The sequence below is a fragment of the Lichenostomus cassidix genome, chromosome 1 (genome assembly GCF_008360975.1).
Source record: "Lichenostomus cassidix isolate B80296 chromosome 1, HeHo_3.0, whole genome shotgun sequence".
Classification (NCBI taxonomy): domain Eukaryota; kingdom Metazoa; phylum Chordata; class Aves; order Passeriformes; family Meliphagidae; genus Lichenostomus; species Lichenostomus cassidix.
In genome coordinates this window covers 1,059,171-1,080,082 of record NC_139479.1, presented here as the reverse complement: position 1 = coordinate 1,080,082, position 20,912 = coordinate 1,059,171, and the positions used below count along the sequence as shown (strand labels likewise).

The window sequence follows — 20,912 nt, the reverse complement described above, 5'->3', positions numbered from 1 at the left end:
TATTATTGATGGAATTATTGATATTATTGATATTATTGATGGAATTATTGATATTATTGATATTATTGATGGTGCAGTGCCCTCAGTCTGCTGGAGAAAGCTCTGGATTCAGCCATGGAAAAGATCAGGAAAAAGGAGTGGATGACATTCCCAAAACCTTCCCCCCAGTCCACAAAGAAACCCAGAGGATTTAGGAGCAGAAAACTCATTTTATACCCTCAGAAACATCACCTGAGGAAGGGCTGAGCTTTCCTGTCGGATTCTTCGGGAAACAAAATTCCAAATCCTGGCATTCCAGCTGCTCAGGCCTTTGGGAATGTCCAGAAAATGGGATATTTTGGGCCCTGCTTTGGCCCTCTGGCTCTCCAGTGTCCTGAAATTTGACTTTTGGAGATCCAGAGCCTCTCAGAGCCCATGGGACAAACCAGCTATGGACAATCAAAAAGGCTGGAAGACTTCCCAAGCTTTCCCTTCCTCCACAGGGATTTCTGATCCCTCAGGGCACAAAAATCCCTTTTTTTCCAATTCCACAACTGTTTGCTCAGGACTGCTCCAGTCTGATCCCCTAACCTCCCTTCCCCTGTTTGCTGTTATTAACTTCCCAAAATATCCAAGCCCCACTCCACCTCCTAGTAAACCAACAGAAAATTCCAAATGTTCACATTAGAAATGATCAGTTGTGGAAAAAAAAGGAGCTGTGGAGAGGTTTTTAAATAAATCCTGCTGCTGAGACAGCTCCAGTCAGGCTCCTGACATCCCCAAACCTGGAATGGTCCTGATTCACACCAAATAATGGCACAAATAATATATGATATTTTTCTATTTTATCTATTTGTATATTTTATATATTTTATATATTTTATCTATTTTATGCATTTTATATATTTTATATATTTTATACATTTTATATAGATATTATATATATTTTATATATAAAATAATATATCCCATAACAAGCAGATGAGCTCAGCTGATTTCCTGGGTTTAGGAAAACCTTTGGAGGAACCTTTGAGTGAAACAAATTCTTGCACTTGGTGGCACTTTTTACTCCAAAAATGGGAATTTTCAGCAGCTAGGAAGCTCAGGGAGGCAAAGCTGAGGCACAGATTTCCAAAGTGCTTTTTTTCCAAATGAAAGCACTTCTAATACAGATTCACCTTTAGGGAGTGTCATTCCCTCTATTCTTCCAAGGATTTTTTTTTTCCCCAGGAAAAAAAGACTTAAAAAAAAAAAAAAGAAAATCAAATCTAAATTAAAAAAAAACCCCAAACATGAAAAAAAAATCCCAACAAACCCCACAAATCCAGATATTGATATCTCTTAAAGAAAGATGTAAAGAAAGAAAAAGTTACTCTTTTTTCTGATTAAAAAAAAAAAAAAAGAAGAAGATATTCAGAAGAAGTGGTTGATTTCTTTTTCCCTCCAAAAATTCCCCATCCAAGTTAAAAAAGGAGCACAAACACACCCAGGAATGATCCAACCACTGGATTTAAATCAGAACATTAAATTTAAATTTAAATAACAACAATATCACTGGTTTTCCTCCTCTTTTGAGCAAAAGAAAGACACCAAAGCCACATGACAACTTTTGTCCTGATCTTTTCCCCAGTTTGAAACGTCCCCTTGGTGGCAAAACAAAACATTTTTTATTCCCTGCTCCTACAAAAGCTTGGGAAGTCTCCAATTCCCACCTGGCAGGTTTTTGCCTTCATAAAGAGCATTTTTTACCTGTGCTTTGAACATTATTTACCTCACAGGTGACCTGAGGTGACTGTTGGCAGTGAAAGGTGTTTTTTTTTATTTTCTCATACTTCAAAAAAAAAAAAAAAAAAAAAAGTCAGGTTTTATTTTTAACCACACTTTTATTGCATTTCTCCCCCCTCAAAAAGAAGCTCCCATCAAATCACATCCTCTGTTTCTATATTTACACTGCAGACTTCTTAATCTCTTCTGTAAATATCCATATTCCAGAGTAATCTCTGGAAAAATGCTATTTATAGCAACCTGCTGCTGGAGAAATCTTCATTCATCAACGTAATGCTGGCAGAGAAAAGCAAATCAATTTGCAGAGTTGTCAAATGGCAAGATAAACACCCAGATTAAAACCCTTCCAATGATTTTAAACAAAAAGCAGCCTCAGTGGTTACAATAATGGAGATCCTGTGATAGAACACACACATCCCACAGCCAAAAGGGATTTTTATTTTTTTTTTTTTTTTGGGATGGACAGGAGTTCTCATCATTTGTTTCCAAAGCAGCAATAAAAAAACGGGTTAAAAAAGGTCGCAGAGAGTTGGGATTTTCAGTTTCTCCTGGCAGTGAGCTTCAGTTCAGGGCTGGCTGGGATTCCCCTGCACTCCTGGGCCTGCTGCAGGGGCTGTTTGACAAAAGCCCTCCGGATGATGTCGATGTCTCGTCCCAAGTGCTCCATCATGGGGGACACGATGGCAGGGGGAGCCTCCAGGTCGATCAGGAAATACCTGCAATGAGGAACACACCAGATCAACCCCAATCTCAGGGCTGGAAGGGCTGCAGTTCAGCTGGGGGGTTTGTTCAGTGAGAATTCCAGGTTTTTGCTGCTCCTGTGGGGTTTTTTAAGGGAGAGTTTGTAAGTTTTTTGTTGCATTTTGGTACCTGAAGTGTTTGGGGGAAAAAAAACCCTTAATGTTAGCTTGATTGCAACTATGAAAAGGTGAATTTTGTTGGAATCATGGAATATCCTGAGCTTGTTCCTCTTCCATTCCTTCCCACATCTTGGCTTGAACAGTTTTTAGGACAAGGTGGGATGGCAGGAGCAGCTCCTTCCTCACATCCCTGACGTGGTTTTGGGGGAACAGATGCCAGTGGGAAACATCTCCAGCTCATTCACACACCCAGAGATTCCTTCCTGCAAAGCTCTGCCTTGGGGTTGAATGGAAATGTGAAAAATAAAAATAATAATAAAAATAATAAAAATAAAAATAATAAAAATAAAAATAGAAATAGAAATAAATAAAAATAAAGAAATAAAAATAAAAATAAGCAAAGAGATGGATTTCTCCCGAATCAGGCATATGAACATGGATTAAATCTTTAATCTGTTGGGGTTTGAAGAGCATCCAGCAGTGCTGACTTGGTGGGACTGAATCATGGAATATCCTGAGTGGGATAAATTCCTTTTGCTGAAGAGCTGCAGCTCCTTCAGGAGCTCAGCTGGAGTTTCCCAGGAGGTTTTTCCAAGGGAGCAAAGGGATGTCCTGCACTTCCTGCCCTGTTCCAGCCAGGGGACAAAACACACCCTGTGCACCAGAGTCACCTCAGATGGCACAGTCAGGTCCTGTCTCTGAAATTCATTTCCAAGATCATTTCCACTGCTCCTGCAAGTGAAGAGTGACCCAGAGCCAATCCTACAGAATGCCAGAAATCAGAATCACAGAATGTTTGGGTTGGGAGGGACATTAAAGCCCATTCAGTGCCACCCCAGCCATTGGCAGGGACACCTTCCACTGTCCCAGGCTGCTCCAAGCCCCAATGTCCAGCCTGGCCTTGGACACTGCCAGGGATCCAGGGGCAGCCACAGCTTCTCTGGGAATTCCATCCCAGGGCCTCCCCACCCTGCCAGGGAACAATTCCTAATTCCCAAGATCCCATCTAAACCTATACTTTTTCAGTTTGCAGCCATTCCCTGTGTCCTGTCCCTGCATTCCTTGTCCCAAGTCTCTCTCCTGTCAGCTCCACCCTGGGACAGTGGAAAGTGTCCCTGCCATGGCAGGGGTGGCACTGGATGGGATTTAAGGTCCTTCCAACCCAAACCATTCCAGGATCCCAGAATTCTGAGCTCACATCCCCATGGAGCATCACACAACCCAAAGGTGATATCCCTTAAATGAAAACACTTTATCCCAGCAGGATCAAACAGATCCATTTCAAAAGAGCCCCTAGCAGAGGATTTTGAGCTGCAGGAAGTTTGGGTTCTTCCCCAGCCAACTCCAGCAGGAGCATCCCAGTCCATGTGCACAAAGGTGACCCTGCAGGGAAAGTCCCCAAGGCCAGCAGGGACTTTGAAGGGAATGTGAACAGGAAACACAGGAGGTTGTGGACAAACCCCACTCATCCTTCAGGCTGCACTGGCTTCATTTCCCACCCCAAATATTGCACCCCAGGAGCCCCACGGGGCCAGCAGTGACCCAGGCAGTGCTGCTGGATTGCAGAATTAACATGGAAAAAACAGTTTTCCTCATCCACCACTCTGCACAACGTGCTGGGAGTGCAGCCCAGCAGGATCCCAGGGATTCACCCCCCGAAAGCTGGGAATGTTGGAATCTCTGCTAAAGCCATTAAAAGCCACTGGTGAATTTAGCAGATGAAACTCCAACTCTCCTCCTCGGGAAGCAGCAGCTTTGCAGATCCACTCACTAATGCCTGATGGGTCTTTGTATTTTTTTTTATACCCTTTTTATATATTTTATACAATTTTTATACATTTCATACCATTTTTATACATTTTATACCCTTTTTATACCATTTTTGTACATTTTTATACCCTTTCCTTGTACCTTTCACAAACACTCCTTGTACCTTAGCCGTACATGTTTGTAACTTTTGTACTCAGAGATTTAGCTTAGTTTGGGGGTTTTGCAGGGTGGGAAGATGAAACATTTATAATTATCTCAAAAATCGAGGTTCTAACCTTGGATGGAGTGTCCTCTCTGGAAAGTGTTTTTGTAAATTAGGCTGTAGTCTCACATAGGGGGGTAATTAGAATAAGGGGACAATTATATCATTTGTTGAGTTTCTCACTGGGGGATTTTAGGTAGAAATGCTAATTTGAGAGGACCATAATTTTGCACACACATTGCACACAGTGTGCTCTCGGGGTGTTTCCACCTTTGCCGAGTTGTACACCTAGGATCCTATTAAAAACACCTTTTTTTCCCCATCCTACTGGGTCTGCCTCCCATTTCCCAGCTTTAAGGCATCCTCACCTCCCAGCAAGGAGGATGGAGCAGCAATTCCAGCCAGTAATTCCTGCCCTTTCCCTCCTCACCCATCCCACTGCCATCCCCACTCCTCCCTCCCCAGTCCCATCCCATCCCTGCCTCTCTCTGTGCTCCTCAAACCGCGAGAAGGTTGTTTTGTGTTGTTATTTTTTTTGTTGTTGTTATTTTTTCATCCCTTTCTCAGGCTGCTGTTCAACTTGGTGCTTTCTCTGCCATTAGCAAAGGGTGGAAATTTCCACTGACGCACTGTTGATAAGCCAAGGAGAAGGGGGGGAAGGGAGGATGAGCTGTTCCAGCAGATCTTTATGACTCCTCGCAGGAAAAGGTATTTTATTTTATCAGAGCATACAGAGCTGGGGCTTTGAAAAAAACAACCACCTCTCTCCAACCAGGATTGCTTCCCTCTGCCACACAGACAACAAAAAAAAAAAAAAAAATGAGGAGGGAGAAAGAATCAGCGTTAAAAAAAATATTTTAAAAAATTGAAAAAAAATTGGATTTCTTCAGGAAAGAAAGAAGGGCTGGAAAAACAATGAGCAGCACAATGGACAATGAAATCCCTGGGGAGAATGAACCCCTTCCCCTGAAATCACACATTTCCAAATGTGGGTTTCTAAACCCACAAACCTTCCGTGCAGGCAGTGATCTGTGACCCCAAAATGCTGCTTGGGGAGTAAACAACCCCAAATCCCAGCGAGACACAGGCAGGGAAAAATACAGGAATGCAGCAGGGAAAGCACCTCGTTCCTGCAAACAGAAATGCAAAAAGCATTTGTGCTCTCTAGGAGTCACCAGGGGAGAAATGCAGGAAAATTCCACTGATTCACCATGAGCCCACAGTTATTTTTGTCCTCCTGCTCGACTGCAAACACAGGGATGATTTAAATGCAGGGGAGCAGACTGGAGCACATTAAAACAATGCATTAACTCCAAAAAAACTGAAATATGAGATGGTTCTCGAATAAAGGACAACGTGCCTTTGCATATGAGAGAAATAAAAAAGAGGGGAAAAAACCCAGCAGGTTTCATTTATCAATTTTACCATATTTTAGACAGAAATTGTTTGACCCTCGAGTCCTAAGGATGCTCAAATCTGTTGCTTTCAGATGGGAAGGAGCTCAAGGAACATGGATGAAAATTCCCTTTGAAATGCTCCTGGAATGAACTCTGAGCCAAGGGGAAGAGTGAAGATCTGCTGGGCTGGGAAGAGGCTGGGAGATCCCTGGTTTTGGCCCAAAAACATCTCAAAGGGAAAGAAAATGTGCTGAGGAGAAGCCAGAGGTGAAGGATGGAGCAGAAAACCTGGAGAAAACCTCCACCTTGTCCTCATTAAGGTAACTCCATCAAAAATTCTTTTTTTTTTTTTTTTTTTTTTTGCTGCCTGAATGTTCATTTTCTCTTTGGGTCCACAGCAATGGGGGAGTTTCCTTTTCTTCCCACCTCCTGTGGCAGCCACACCTCCTCAGCAGGGCAGATTCACTCTCAGGATTGTCAAAAGGATCAGGAGAAATGTTGCTTTTAGCTTTGAGAAATCTGGCAGTGGAAATCCCTTGAAAATGTGGGAAGGATCAGATCAAACCCCAGTGCTGGACTTGAGGCACCAAACTGTGCATGGTGCTAAAAACCAACTCAATTACAAAATTCAATTCAACTCACAAGTTCAATTTAATTAAAAAATTCAATTCAAAAATTCAATTCAATTCAAAAATTCAATTAAAAATTCAATTCAATTAAAAATTCAATTAAAAATTCAATTTAAAAAATTCAATTCAATTCAAAAAAATTCAATTCAAAAATTCAATTCAATTCAAAATCATGAAGAAAGAAAAGGATGACATGAAAACCAACCTCCCCCAGCTGGTGGTGGATTCTGGTGCCTCCCCATCACCAGCTTTGCTCAGAGCCTCTGAAAAGCACCAAAATTCCAAAATGCACTTCACAGGTAAGGTGGAAAGGGAAAAATAAAAATCCCCAACATTTCAGGGCTTTGCTGCTTGAGGCAAATCCACACTTAAGTGGGGGAAAAAGAATTTAAAGGCAAAGTCATGGTTGAAGTGCTCCATGGAGAAAGCCCCACCTAGTGGGAAGAGACAATCAACTGAGCAGAAAACACTTCAAAAGTGCAAAAACCCACCAATATTTCAGCTGCTTTTGTCCTCCTCAAGGACACCTTTGTGTCCAAACAGCTCGAGGTGATCTAAAATCCAAACAGCCACAAGGACCTGGGCTGGGCGTTGGATTTAAATTTCTTTTTGGGGTTTTGAAAAAGGAAGAATTGCAGCTCCTTTCATCTGGTTTTGTTTTCCCCTCTTTGCTCTTCAAGAGCCATGGAAATCACCGACCTGAACAAGGCCAAATAAAGAGAATAAAGTGCTTTAGGTTGGCAATAATTTCTGTTCAATAAAGGGTGGGGAGAAGCTGTTCAAAGCTGCAAACACTCCAGGGAACAATTCTGACAGGTAACATTTATTTATTTATTGCAGCCTCAGGAATCAAGGCAAACCCAATGGCAGTGGGGATGAGCAGAGGCACTTCAGCCTCTCCTGGTGGAAAATGTCATTTTGCCACGAGCTGAGGGTTTGAAAAGGAATTGGGATAATTTCATCTTGCCACGAGCTGAGGGTTTGAAAAGGAATTGGGATAATTTCATCTTGCCACGAGCTGAGGGTTGGAAAAGGAATTGTGCAAGTGAGCTTTGTGGGGAGAGGCAAATCTGAGCTTGTAGCAGAACTGACATGGAAATTTTCCCCACAAGAGTGAAATATTTTCAACAGGGAGGTTGTGGATTCCTCCTGGAAGTGTCCCAGGTTTGGAGCAGTGCAGGGTTGAAATGAAGTTATCTTCAAGATCCTTTCCAATCCAACCCATTCCATGATTCCATGCTCAGTTATTGAATTATTCCTCTCAATAATTCAATAATTCAATAATTCCTGCAGGGTCAGGCCCAGGAAACAAGAGCCTTGCCTGGGCAGGTGCTTTGGCAAAATAATCTGAATTTCTGCCTCCTGAGCCCTTGGATGCTGCTGGAGATCCTTTGTTCCTCAGGGAGCCTGGAATTCACCTCCTGCAGAAATCCCCCAGGCAGGGGTGAAGATAAATTCCTAAAATGCAATTTCTGGATTATGGTAATTCCCAACAAACTCCCAAAATGCAATTCCTGGATGATAAAAATTCTTTTCCTGCTGAACTCCCAAAATGCAATTCCTGGATTATGATAATTCCTGACAAACTCCCAAAATGCAATTCCTGGATGATAATTCCAGCTGAACTCCCAAAATGCAGTTTCTGGATGATAATAATTCTTTTCCTGCTAAACTCCCAAAATGCAATTCCTGGATTATGGTAATTCCCAACAAACTCCCAAAATGCAATTGCTGGAGTATAATAATTTCTGTTAAACTCCCAAAATGCAGTTCCTGGATTATGATAATTCCTGACAAACTCCCAAAATGCATTCCTGAATGATAATTTCCAAAATGCAATTCCTGAGTGATAATTCCAGCTGAACTCCCAAAATGCAGTTCCTGGATTATGATAATTCCTGCTAAACTCCCAAAATGCAATTCCTGGGTTATGATAATTCCTGCCAAATTATCCCAAAATGCATTCCTGAATGATAATTTCCAAAATGCAATTCCTGGGTGAAAATTCCTGCTAAACTCCCAAAATGCAACTCCTGGATAATTCCTGACAAACTCCCAAAATGCAATTCCAGGATGATAATTCCTGCTGAACTCCCAAAATGCAATTCCTGGGTGATAATAATTCCCGACAAACTCCCAAAATGCAATTCCTGGGTGAAAATTCCAGCTGGATTCCCAAAATGCAATTCCTGGCTGATGACAATTCCTGCTGAACTCCCCAAATGCCGTTCAGCAGAACAAAAGCAGCCCTGGGTTTGCTATTTCAGAGCACACGGGGGCTGAGGAGACAACTGGGAGTGAAGAGCAAAACAAGAAGATGAAGGAGGCAAAGCAAGCAAATAACAAAGGGAAATTGCCATCTTTTCAAAAGCAAATCTGAAAGGGGAAAGGGAAAGGGAAAGAAAAACAACAAGGCAATGAAAAACTGGCAAACAGAACATGGAGATTGTTAGGAATAATCAGAGTTTAGCTGGAGAACTCACAAAGCATGGAATGGTTTGGGTTGGAAAAGACCCTAAAGTTCATTTTATTCCACCCCACAGGGATATCTTTTCCTGTCCCAGGATATTCCAAACCCTGTCCAGCCTGGCCTTGGACACTTCCATAGAAATAAATGTGCAACTCAATAAAATAAAGTAAATGAAATCATAAAAATGTGGGGAGAAAAGTGTAAAAGGTTGCTGTATTATGGTAGATTTAACAGGGGAATCCCAAATCCCAAAGCCAAGGAGAAGGAAAGGCTCTGGAGCTCCAGCAATCCCCAAACCTGCCAGGCTGAGCTTTGCTGCAACACAGACCAAAACTAGGGTGGAAACAACACTGCAGGGAGGCTAAAAATCCCTAAAAACTCTCCAATTCCAACCCCCAATATTTGGCTAAAAATCCCTACAAACTCTCCAACTCCAACCCCCAATATTCATCTAAAATCCCTAAAAACTCTCCAACTCCAACCCCCAATATTTGGCTAAAATCCCTAAAAAATCTCCAATTCCCCCCAATATTCAGCTAAAATCCCTAAAAACTCTCCAATTCCAAACCCTAATATTTGGCTAAAATCCCTAAAAACTCTCCAATTCCAACCCCAATATTCAGCTAAAATCCCTAAAAACTCTCCAATTCCAATCCCCAATATTCAGCTAAAATCCCTAAAAATTCTCCAATTCCAACCCCAATATTCAGCTAAAATCCTTTAAAACTCTCCAATTCCAACCCCAATATTCAGCTAAAATCCCTAAAAACTCTCCAATTCCAACCCCCAATATTCCAAGTTCCTCCTCACAGCCCCAGCAGTTTGATATCCCTGCTCTGCAAAGCCATTCCCTTCCCAAAGGACTGTGTAAATCCTATTTTTTCCCCAGTTTTGGAGCTGTTTTGGGATCATTTTTGCAGGGCCAAAGCCAACAGGGAAGCACAAAGTGCAACCCCCAGGGTGCTACTATCACTTTACAACCAGTTGGATTCTACTCCAGCTCAGCCCTTTAAGACTGGAGAGATTTAATAACTCCTTTTCCCCTGTTTTCTCCTTCCCCTGTGCCTTGCAAGGCACTCGATGTAATTTTGTTAAATAAATCGTTTTTTCTTCACTTCCATCTAAAAAAAATCTGTTGTGAGTAAAAAAAAAATAAATGTCAGAACCCTTAGTTCTCAAAAAAAGCATTTGTTCACAGCGTTCTCCATCTAGAAAATTTTATCATTAATCCAAAACTGTGCTTCTGGAGCATCTCAGAGAGCAAAGAAAGCCAGAGCTGAACATTCCTGAATTCAGAGGTTGGACACACCTTGTTAAATGAAATAATTCAGGTTTTTTGTGCAGAAACACCTCTGGGAGCAAAACCACCCAAAGCACCTTCCAGGCAGCCCAAGTGCAGCTCATTAATAACAAGTAGTGGTGAGCAGAAGAAATCTTTGGCACCAATCTGCTGCCCAGCAGGAGGGAAAGGTTAGGAATTTTTATTTAAATCCTTATTGAAATGCATTCTTCTCCTGGTTTTTTACAGGCAGGGCTAGGGGTAAGTCAGGCTCAATGTCTCACCTGAATTTCCACACCTGGAGTTTGGTCCTTCTCCCATTTTATTCACCTACAAGGTGAAAAGTCACAATTTTGCTACTCAAATCGTGCTGTGGGATACTTGAAAACCAAAATATTCAATATTGATACGACTCAAAATATTGATATATTCGAAATATTGATACAAATCAAAATATTGATATATTCAAAATATTGATACGAATCAAATAAATGTGAATGAGCAGCTAATTCAGCTTCAGGTTAAATAGCAGTAAATCAGGGATTGGTAAATTTGATTTCTTAGGTGTATCCACACAATTCCCAAAACTCTGTGTTCATAATGACCTAAAGGCAAAAACTGACAATATTAGATCTCTAAAAAAAGATAAAATAAAATAAAAGGAGGAGGATGCACAAAGAGATGCATTTAAGAGAAAAATCACAATTAATTACAAATAAAAGTTACAATTTTGCTACTCAAATCATGCTGTGGAATACTTGAAAAGCAAAATATTCACATTCTGCTACAAATTAAATAAATGTGAATGAGTGGCTAATTCAGCTTCAGGTTAAATATCTGTAAATCAGGGATTGGTAAATTTGATTCTTTAGGTTTATCCACACAACTCCCAAATCTCTGTGCTCATAATGACCTAAAGGCAAAACCTGTCAATATTAGGTCTAAAAAAAAAAGAATAGAAGGAGGAAGATGCCCAAAGAGATGCATTTAAGAGAGAAAAACCTGAATTTTATCACCCCTCAGTGAGCAGAGTTTCCTGAGAAGCAATAATCCCATTGTCTGTAGGATTTGAGGTCTTCAGGAGAGGAAAACTGCTCCTGCCAGTGGCAGCTGAGAGGCACAATCCCCTCTGGCAGCCTTGGGAAAATCTCAGCTTTACTCAGCAATTGCCAGAAAATCCCCTTTCTCTGGGAAGCCTCTTGGATTGTGTGCAGTCTGTAAGGTGCCTGGAATGCACTTTATCCCCAATATCCAATATATCCAGAGAAAAGGTGCTGGAGAATTACAGAATTGAGGGAAAAAGAGATTTTTAAGGACAAACCATCCCTCCTGTTGATTTATGAGTTGGTATTTTTCAGTTTTAACTCTTCATTATCACCAAAACCTCCACCAGTTTTTCCTTGAAAATCATGGAATTGGGAGAGAATTTCAAGATCATTCCATGGGCAGGGAAGTTTCCACTGCACTAGGTTACTCCAAGGCCTATTTAATTAATTTTATATAATTGTATTTGATTGATTTTCACATAATTCACCAGCCAGGAGGTCCAAGGAAATAATGGATTGAGTGTTCATCTGAAATCTCCAACTATAGGAAAATAAACTAATTAAAGCTCTGAGAGTCAGAAAAAATTTAAAACTAACAATTAAAATAACATTAAAACCCCAAACAAGCAAATAATCAAAAGCTTTGGAAGATTCAACACTCTTCACCCCAGAAACACATTTGAATTCTCACAGAACCCCTTAAATTCATTCAGAACAAGCCCAGAGTAAGGAAAGGTGAAATATTCTGGATTATCCAATGTCCCACTTCACACCAACATGCTCTCAAAGGGACATAGGAGAATTAAAAGTTGGCTGTGAGGGAGAAAAGACTCCAGGATTTCATGGTAAGTCCAGCAGATCAGAGAGGTACCTTGAAAAGTTGTTTATTTTTTTTAAAACTTTGTCCTACTGAAAAAAAAATTTTTTTTTTTACAGCTGCTATAAAGTAGAGCTGCCTGATTTTATAAGGAGGATCAAGATCTGACTTTTCACTTCCTGTGGATGGATAATGTTTGATATCCTGAGGATTTTATTCTCCACTATAAAACACTGGATGGTCCAGCAGGAATTCACCCCAGCTGACCATGGAGCTGCAAATTGCCCTGGAAAATCTCCAGCAATCCAATCCTCTGCAATGCCCAGGTTCTGACACTGCCAGCTGCTTCCCCCTGTGGGATTTTGGAATTTGAAATCCAATAAATGCCCACAAATATTTCCTGCAGCATCTCCCTCAATCCCTTCTCCCTTTCAAGCAGCCAGGAGGTCCGTGGGAGGTTCTGTCACATCCAAGGCCAGAGGAGCCCCAGGCAGGGCAGGCAGAGGGACATTTGGGGACACTTGAGCTGGGAGGTGAGGGAGGAGCAGAGGAGGTGACTGTCATCTGATGGCTTCCTGCCTGGAGATTGAAGTTGTTTGGTAAATCCCTGGCAGGATTTTGGGGTGAGAGCTGCAAATGATTGGGATTGTGTCCCTGTGCTCAGGTGAGAGCTCACCTGCAGAGCTGCTCCAGCCCTGGGGCTCAGCACAGCAAGGAGCTGGAGCTGCTGGAGAGAGTGCAGAGGAGGCAGCAGGATGAGCAGAGGGATGGAGCAGCTCTGCTGGGAGGAAAGGCTGGCAGAGCTGGGATTGTTCAGCCTGGAGAGGAGAAGCTTTGGGGTGACCTCATTGTGGCCTTTTGGTGCCTGAAGGAGCTGCAGGAAACATGGAGAGAGACAATTGCCAAGGGCTGCAGGGACAGAACACAGGGAATGGCTGCAAAGTGCCAGAGGGCAGGGAGAGATGGGAGACTGGGAATTAGGAATTGTTCCCTGGCAGGGTGGGGAGGCCCTGGGATGGAATTCCCAGAGAAGCTGTGGCTGCCCCTGGATCCCTGGCAGTGTCCAAGGCCAGGCTGGACATTGGGGCTTGGAGCAGCCTGGGACAGTGGAAGGTGTCCCTGCCATGGCTGGGGTGGCACTGGATGATTTTAATGTCCCTCCCAACCCAACCCAGTCCAGACTCTACTTCAGGCACTCCCATTCTGCCCAGGCCTGTTTTGCTCTCCTGCTCCATGTTTTGTTTTTCAAACCATGCCTTGACCCTGCCAGTTTTGCAATGCAGGATGAAATCCTGTTGCATGCCCCTGGGAGCTGAGAAATTCTTGTCTGGAGACAGAATTAGTAATTACCTCATCCTGCTGTTGGAGTGGAGGCATTTTATAAACATGAAAGTCTTTTCCAAGGGCAGAACAAGGAGCTGGTGTTACTCTCCTTGCACCAGTGGGGAGCTAAGGCAGAGGGGTGAAATTCCACTGATTTTGGGTGCTGAAGTGGAGAGGTTGGATGACACTTTCTGGCTTGGGTGGCAGCACTTCTGAGGATCACCCTTTGGGTTCTTCAACAGGCAGAGAAGAGAGGAAGCAGCATCTCCAGAGCTATGGAGCAGAGATGAAGAGAAGCCATTTCTCCAGGGGATCTGTACCTGGATCTCCCCACCTTCCCAGGCAACAATTCCTTCCCAATATCCCATCTATCCCTGCCCTGTGGCAGCAAGAAGCTATTCCCCCTGTCTGTCACTACATCTTCTTGGAGAAAATCCCTTTTTTCTCCTGTTTATAGCACCCCTTAAAGTGCTGGAAAGGGCTCTGAGGTCTCCCAGAAGTTTCTCTTCCCCAGCCTGGTGGAACAGGAGTGTGGTGGAGATTCTCCCCATCCTTTCTGTCAGTCTCCTCCAGGCAGCTCTCACCATTCCCACCTTGCAGGAGCACCACGAGGAGCTGAGAAGAGGGAATGAAACCAGGAATCACCCCTGCAGAGCTGATCCAGGATGGACTGTGCACCCCAGAAGGCAGAGCAGGGCTGGCCAAGCTGCTGTGGCCCACAGGATCCCTGCAGGATCAGGAGCAGCTCACTGCTAATTGATATTTGGATTAGGCAGCCCCGGCAGTGGGAGTTGCTTAGCAACACTGGAGAGGCAGCTTCCATTTCAGAGGTGACCTCAAGGAGCAAAACCAGCCTGGGCAGGAGGTGGAACCTCACAGCACCTCCCTGCTGCACTGTGGGGAGCCCAGGGGTAATTCCCATTTCCATTTCCCAAATCCCATTCCATATGGGAAATATCCCATTTCCATAAACCACAGGATTACCTTAAACATCCTGAAGTGAGGGGCTGGGAGAGCTGGGGATGTTCACCTGGAGAGGAGAAGCTCCAGGGAGAGCTCAGAGCTCCTGCCAGGGCCTGAAGGAGCTCCAGGAGAGCTGGAGAGGGACTGGGGACAAGGGATGGAGGGACAGGACACAGGGAATGGCTGCAAAGTGCCAGAGGGCAGGGATGGAAGAGATATTGGGAATTAGGAGTTGTTCCCTGGGAGGGTGGGGAGCTCTGGGATGGAATTGCCAGAGAAGCTGTGGCTGCCCCTGGATCCCTGGCAGTGTCCAAGGCCAGGTTGGACATTGGGGCTTGGAGCAGCCTGGGACAGTGGAAGGTGTCCCTGCCATGGCTGGGGTGGCACTGGATGATCCTTAAGGTCCTTTCCAATCCAAACCATTCCATGATTCCATGATTCTGGACTTTATCAGACCCAAATCTGTGTCAGAAGCACAACCAAGGCACCTACAGATGAGAATTAACACTGAAGAAAAAGAACTCATCCTGTCAACCAGCAACCAGCAAATTAAAATTCAGCTTTTATCAGTAAACAGCCTAAAAATAGTTATTTAAAAAATCATAGTATTGTTTCTGTTGGGGAAAGAAGTTCAGTAGCTCTGGGGCTACAAAAACACAACTGAAACCCAACAAACACCTGAGAGCACCCAGAATAAAACACACCAAACACTCCAGGCAGGACACACAGACCAACAGCCACACAACACCTTGCTGAAACACCCCAAAAAAAGCACCAGTTTTGGTTCCAGACGTTCATTTCCCAGGAGCAGCACTGCAAGGATTGAAGGAAGAAGCATCAGCACATACCCTCCTCTCTTGTGGCGCTCCTTGTGCTTGGAGATTTTGTAGGGCAGAGCTCTCTCCCCCAGGTTCTCCAGGTTCCTCACGATGGCTCCTCTCTCCATCAGAGCCTCAACAGTGCGCTTGAGCACGGCAGCAGTCTCAGGCTTGAAAAGAAAGAAAGGAAAGGGAGAAATTTATAGGAATCTGCTGATTTTAGGGGGTAAAAGGGCCACCTGTGCTTGCACAGCTCAGCACTTGGAGAGGTGGTGCTGCAACCCAAAAACATAAAGTGGAAGCGTTAAGGAAGAGGATTTTTAGGGAGAGGATTTTTAGGGAGAGGAGATTTAGGGAGAGGATTTTTAGGGAGAGGTAATTCCTCAGCAAAATTGCCTGCCATTTCCAAGTCAGGCCCCAGCAAAATGAAAGTGGTTCGTGGATTTAACTCACCTGGAATCACTTGGTCTGAGCCTGGCACAAGGAAATAATCCTAGCAAAGGAAAATGAGGGATTGGTAGCAGTTTTTGGGTCCTTGGAGTATTGTTGGTGATTAATATTTAAAGTGAAAGGTGTGGGGAGAGCAAAACTCCATGGCTTGTTGTGGGGACAACAATTAGCAGTACACTCATATATATTGTTATTTATATTGTTATTTACACTGCAGTGTGGAACACTTGGAGAATCATGGAATATCCTGGGCTGGAAGGGAACCACAGGATCATGGATCCAGCTGCTGGCCCTGCTCAGACCCCCCAAAAATCCCTTCCAGTGCACCCCTGGGGCTCTGGCATTCCACAGCCTCTCATTGCAGGGAGTTGTGGATTTCAATTTTTTCCAATTCAGATTTCAATTCGATTCGATTCAATATTGCTGGGTAAACTCTTTGCCCTCCATCCCTCACGCCCCAGATGACACAGAAGGGTTTTTGTCTCTTTTCCACATGCCCAGCAATCAGCACATTCCCCAAGTGGCTGCAAGGGCAGCGTGAGGTGCAGTTTGTGAACACAGCAAAGCCAAAGGCTCGAGCCCCATGTATTTAAAAAACAAAACCAGGGAGAAAGAACAAGAAAAGAAAGCCACAGATTTCTACATGCAGGATTGTAAAATTTGCAAGCTTCCCCACTTGTGGCCGTGCTCTGAAAACATCAACTAATTGTTGGGTTGGAAAGCTTGTCACTGTAATCCCTGTCATTCTCCCTCTCCCAAAAATGCCATGGTTTATCCTGGCTTGCCTGAAGGCATCACCCAAACTAAAAATAGGCTGAACTCTGCTAACCAAGAGATCCACAGACACAGGTTCCTTGGTTTGCCTCCAAGCCAGCCCACTTGGGGACAGAGGAAATGGCTCTGCCTGGCTCCCAGCTCGGCTGCCACAACATTTTTTCCTGAACAGCCAGCATTAATTCCTGTGCCACAGACCAGCTCTAATTCCAGTCCCCCAGACTGGGGAGGGACAAGGAGACAATGGAAGTGCTGCAGAGGGGAGAAGGAAGAGCTCACAAGAGCACGTAAGGTTTGGTTTGTAATTCCAGCTCTGGATGCTCCTCTGCCTCCAGTGTCAAACCAGAGCCATTCCCAAGTGCTTTCACCCCTGGTGAACTTCACTGGTGACCTTGGGCCATCCCAGTCAGCCACAGTGTGGCACCTTGTTCTAGGAAGGTACAGAATGCTGGGGTGGGTCAGGCTGGATGGGACCACAGTGAGGTCACCTGGTGCCACCTCTGGGTCACCCCAGAGCACAGGATGGTGGATATTCTGGAATATCCCCAGGGAGGAGACTGCAGCCCTCTCTGGGCTCTGCTCAGGGCTTGTCACTCCCAGTAAAGCAGTTGTGTCTCCTGTGCAGTGGAGCTCCCTGGGCTCAGTCCCTGCTGTCCCTCTGGTGCCATTGCTGCCCCCGGAGCAGAGCCTGGCCTGCTGGGAGCCAGGGACAGGCAGGGACAGCCAGGGACAACCAGGGACAGGCAGGGCTGAGGGCCCTGCCAGAGGGAACCAAAGGACTCCAATCTGCAGATCCAAATCCCCCAGTCCTCCATGCCCCACTCTAAATGTAGAGCTGCCAGAAGAAACCTCCTAACTCCATGATCCCCGCCAAGTGAAATGCAGCCCCAGGTGTCACCCCAGCCACAGGTGAGGGGACAGCTGAGCACTTTGTCCCCAGCTCTGGTTGGCCCCACCTTGAAGCCTGTGTCCAGTTCTGGGTCCCCATGGCCAGAGAGCCCTGGAGGGGCTGCAGAGTGTCCAGAGCAGGGAACAGAGCTGGGAAGGGGCTGGAAAAGTGCTGAGGGAGCTGGGAAAGAGCTCAGCCTGGAGCTCAGGCTCAGGGGAACCTTGTGGCTCTGCACAGCTGCTGCCAGGAGGGGACAGCCGGGGGGTCAGGCTGTGCTCCAGGGAACAGGGACAGCAGCAGAGGGAACAGCCTCAGGCTGGGCCAGGGGAGGCTCAGCTTGGCCAGCAGCAGGAATTTCTGCATGGAAAGGGTGCTCAGGCCTTGGCAGGAGCTGCCCAGGGAGCTTTGCAGTCCCCATCCCTGCAGGTGTCCCAGGAATGTGTGGTTGTGGCCCCAAAAATAAAGAATTAAAGGTGAGCATGCTGCTGGTGCTGGGCAGTGGTTGGACTGGATCATCTTAAAGGTCTTCTCCAACCTCACCAATTCTGTGATTCTGTGATTTCCACCTCTCCCTATCTCTCAGCAGTCTGTCAGCTCAGCCCAATCCCAGCCAGGAGAGCAGGAAGCTGAACTGGGGATGTCCCATCCATTCCCCCCAGGATTAAAGCCACAAATTCCCCGCAAGAACCATCAAAGCAGCACCAACCACCTTGTCCTGAGGGAATGTTGTGTGTCAGAGGGAATAAAAATGATAGCCAGGGTTTTACCAGTCCCACAGAACTCCCCTGACAACCAGGAAGAGCATAAAGACATGGGAACTGGGGAAAAAAATGGGAATACTCTGGTGGCAAAGTGCCTTCAGGCATGAGCTCATCAGCCATGAAGAGCTTGGAGACAAACCCAGCATGGAAATAAAGCTTTTGGAATGATGATACTTCCTAAAAAACAAGGAGCCACCCACCTGGAAGCAGAGCCACCTGAAAGGACTCAGCACCTCTGCTGCCATTTCCATTTTCCTCAAGAAAAGTCCAAGGCATAGAAAATACAGCTTGGGCTACAAAAGCAGCTTTGTCAACCACCAGAAACTCCTCCAAGAAGAGTCTTTGGAGAGAGAAAAGGACGCAGAGAGCAAATATTGCACAGTTTTTGGGCCAGGACAGCACTCAAGTGCTTTTGGCCACTTGCTCTGTCCAACAGGAAACATTTAAAGTCGGTGGGCACATCCCGAATTATAAATAGGAATAAATCCACCCTAATTTCTTGATTATCCCTTCAATGTAGGAACAGCAGGATAGAATTACATGTATTTTTGGTTGGTCAGCAGTTACAGAAGGTTGGTCTGGGATTATTTACTGAGGTGGAAATCAAGGATGGCAAAATCTATGTTTAGAAGGAAGCTGCATTTCCAAGCAGCAAAACAAAGCGGAAAACCCAATTCCTTGCTGTCATTTGCTCCTTAATAAAAACATTAAAAATTATCAGTGAAAATGATTAAAAACCCTGCAATTACCATAAAAGCATCAAGAGCCCAGAGCAGCAGCCCCAGGTTGGGCACAGCCAATGAGGGCAGTCAGGAAAAATCAAAATACAGATAAATGCAGCATTCCAAGGAAACAAAAGATGGGGGAGCTGTGCTGAACCTCTGGGAAAAATGGGATGTGCTGGAAATTGAGCAGTGGAAATGGGAGGACTCTCAATACCTGCCTGGAATTCTAGGATGGATCTTTATTTTTAAGTCAACATTTAAGATTAAAGGAAATTATAGAAGAAATTAAATCCAAGGAATACAAGTACTCTGCAAGTACCAAGTCACAGCTAAATTAACATGTCAGTCCCAACACTGAATTTCAGTCATTTCAGAGAGCTGAGAGTCTTGAGAGTTTTCAAAAAGAAGCCTAAAAGGTGTGTTTTAAATCTGAAATAAACAGCAACCAAATTCTCCACGATTTAGGGTCATTTCCATGGTTTATTACTAGAAATAGTTAAACAACTGGCTACAGCTTGACTGAAGGGTTTGGGTTGGAAGGAATTTTAAGGATTATCCAGTCCCACCCCCTGCCAGGGACACCTTCCACTGTCCCAGGTTGTCCCAAGCCCTGTCCAACCTGGCCTTGGGCATTTCCAGGAATAGGGAGTCCTCAACATTCCAGGAAGAATCAATTCAGAACCAATTCAGGTTCAGAATTAATTAAACACCTTCCTTAAAACGCCAATTAGAAACTCACACTCTTCTCCCAGCCACAATAAATCCTAACAAGGCTTTCAATGTAACACTGCAGAACTCTCCTTATGAGGAAGCTGGTGAGGAGGAGCTCCCCAGGAACTCCAAGTTGTGTTCCTCCCCTGATTTTTGGATGTGAATACATTTCGTCAGGTTTATTTTGTATGTTCAAGCAAGAAGGTTTAAGGTGGAAGTCACAGGGTTTTCACCAAGTGAAGAGAACCTGGGCAATTCCTTGCTCAAATTCTGCCTGATAAATCCTGGGATGCACAAAGCTACTTCACAAACAGGGTTCAGGGAAATATTAAAAATCATTGCTGACAAAGAGTTATAAACATCATGAAGTTGAATAACCATCCTCCTCCCTCACTCCACCAACACCCCAAAACTAAAGCCCAAAACACCCAAAAAGCAAATCCCTAAGTACAACCTGATTAAAGTGGAGAGAGAAAGCCCAGAGGTGAAACCTCCTGCTTGTTCCCTTTCCCAGCACCAGAACATCCACAGGGAAACTGGGACAGCCACATCCCAAAATGGGAATTCATTCCCTGCAGGAAAAAGGACTCATTGCCACCATCTCCATGGGATTTTCCAGAAAAACCAGTATTGATGCAGCAGAACCCACCTGGGGCAGGACCCCAAACCCAGAGAAACTTGAAATCTCAACCATCAGGAAACTGGGGAGAGGGACTTTGCCAACACAAACAGAACCAGCTGGTGACAGAGAGGCTGCTTGAACCTCTTGGAAAAGCACTGACCTGGAAAGCTGCTCGCTGAATAAACACCTAATGAACTAATTAGGGAACCAGTTAATTAATAGTTAACTCATGAAAACGCTCCCTCCTGGAAATCACAAGTCCAAACCAAGTTTGCAGGCAGGAACATGCTGATTTTTCATCCCAAACCCAAAGCCTCATCTCCAGAAATGTTTCTTACCCACCCTTGGAAGCAAACAACAGCCAAACTTCAATTTCTCTCTTACATCACAGCAGCAAAAGAAGAGAATAAAGGAATCATTTGGACTAATTCATTTTCTCTGCAGCTGAAAATGTGGATTTAGCAGCCTTGCCACGGTTTTTGCCAACATGCCATCTCCAAAAGAACATGAATTCCTAATTAAACACCAGGCCTGCTCCTTGCTGAACCATCATCACTGGACAAGGAAATCATGATTCCCACCATGATAACCAAGTTTATCATCTCCTTCTGAGGGACACAGGGATGAGAAGGAGAAGGGAGA

The 20,912-nt window shown here is 44.5% G+C and overlaps 1 protein-coding gene across 1 annotated transcript in view; it reads right to left on the bottom strand.

Annotated features, from left to right (window-relative positions):
* Window positions 1-1,842: 1,842 nt before the first annotated feature.
* MRPS6 (mitochondrial ribosomal protein S6) overlaps window positions 1,843-20,912 on the bottom strand; it is a 41,275-nt gene continuing 22,205 nt past the window's right edge. The window contains exons 2-3 of the mRNA XM_085075344.1: window positions 15,369-15,508; window positions 1,843-2,480 (exon numbers count right to left, since the gene is read on the bottom strand). Coding sequence (XP_084931470.1) covers window positions 2,303-2,480; window positions 15,369-15,508 — 318 coding nt within the window. The 3' untranslated portion in view covers window positions 1,843-2,302. The remainder of the gene's footprint in view (window positions 2,481-15,368; window positions 15,509-20,912) is intronic.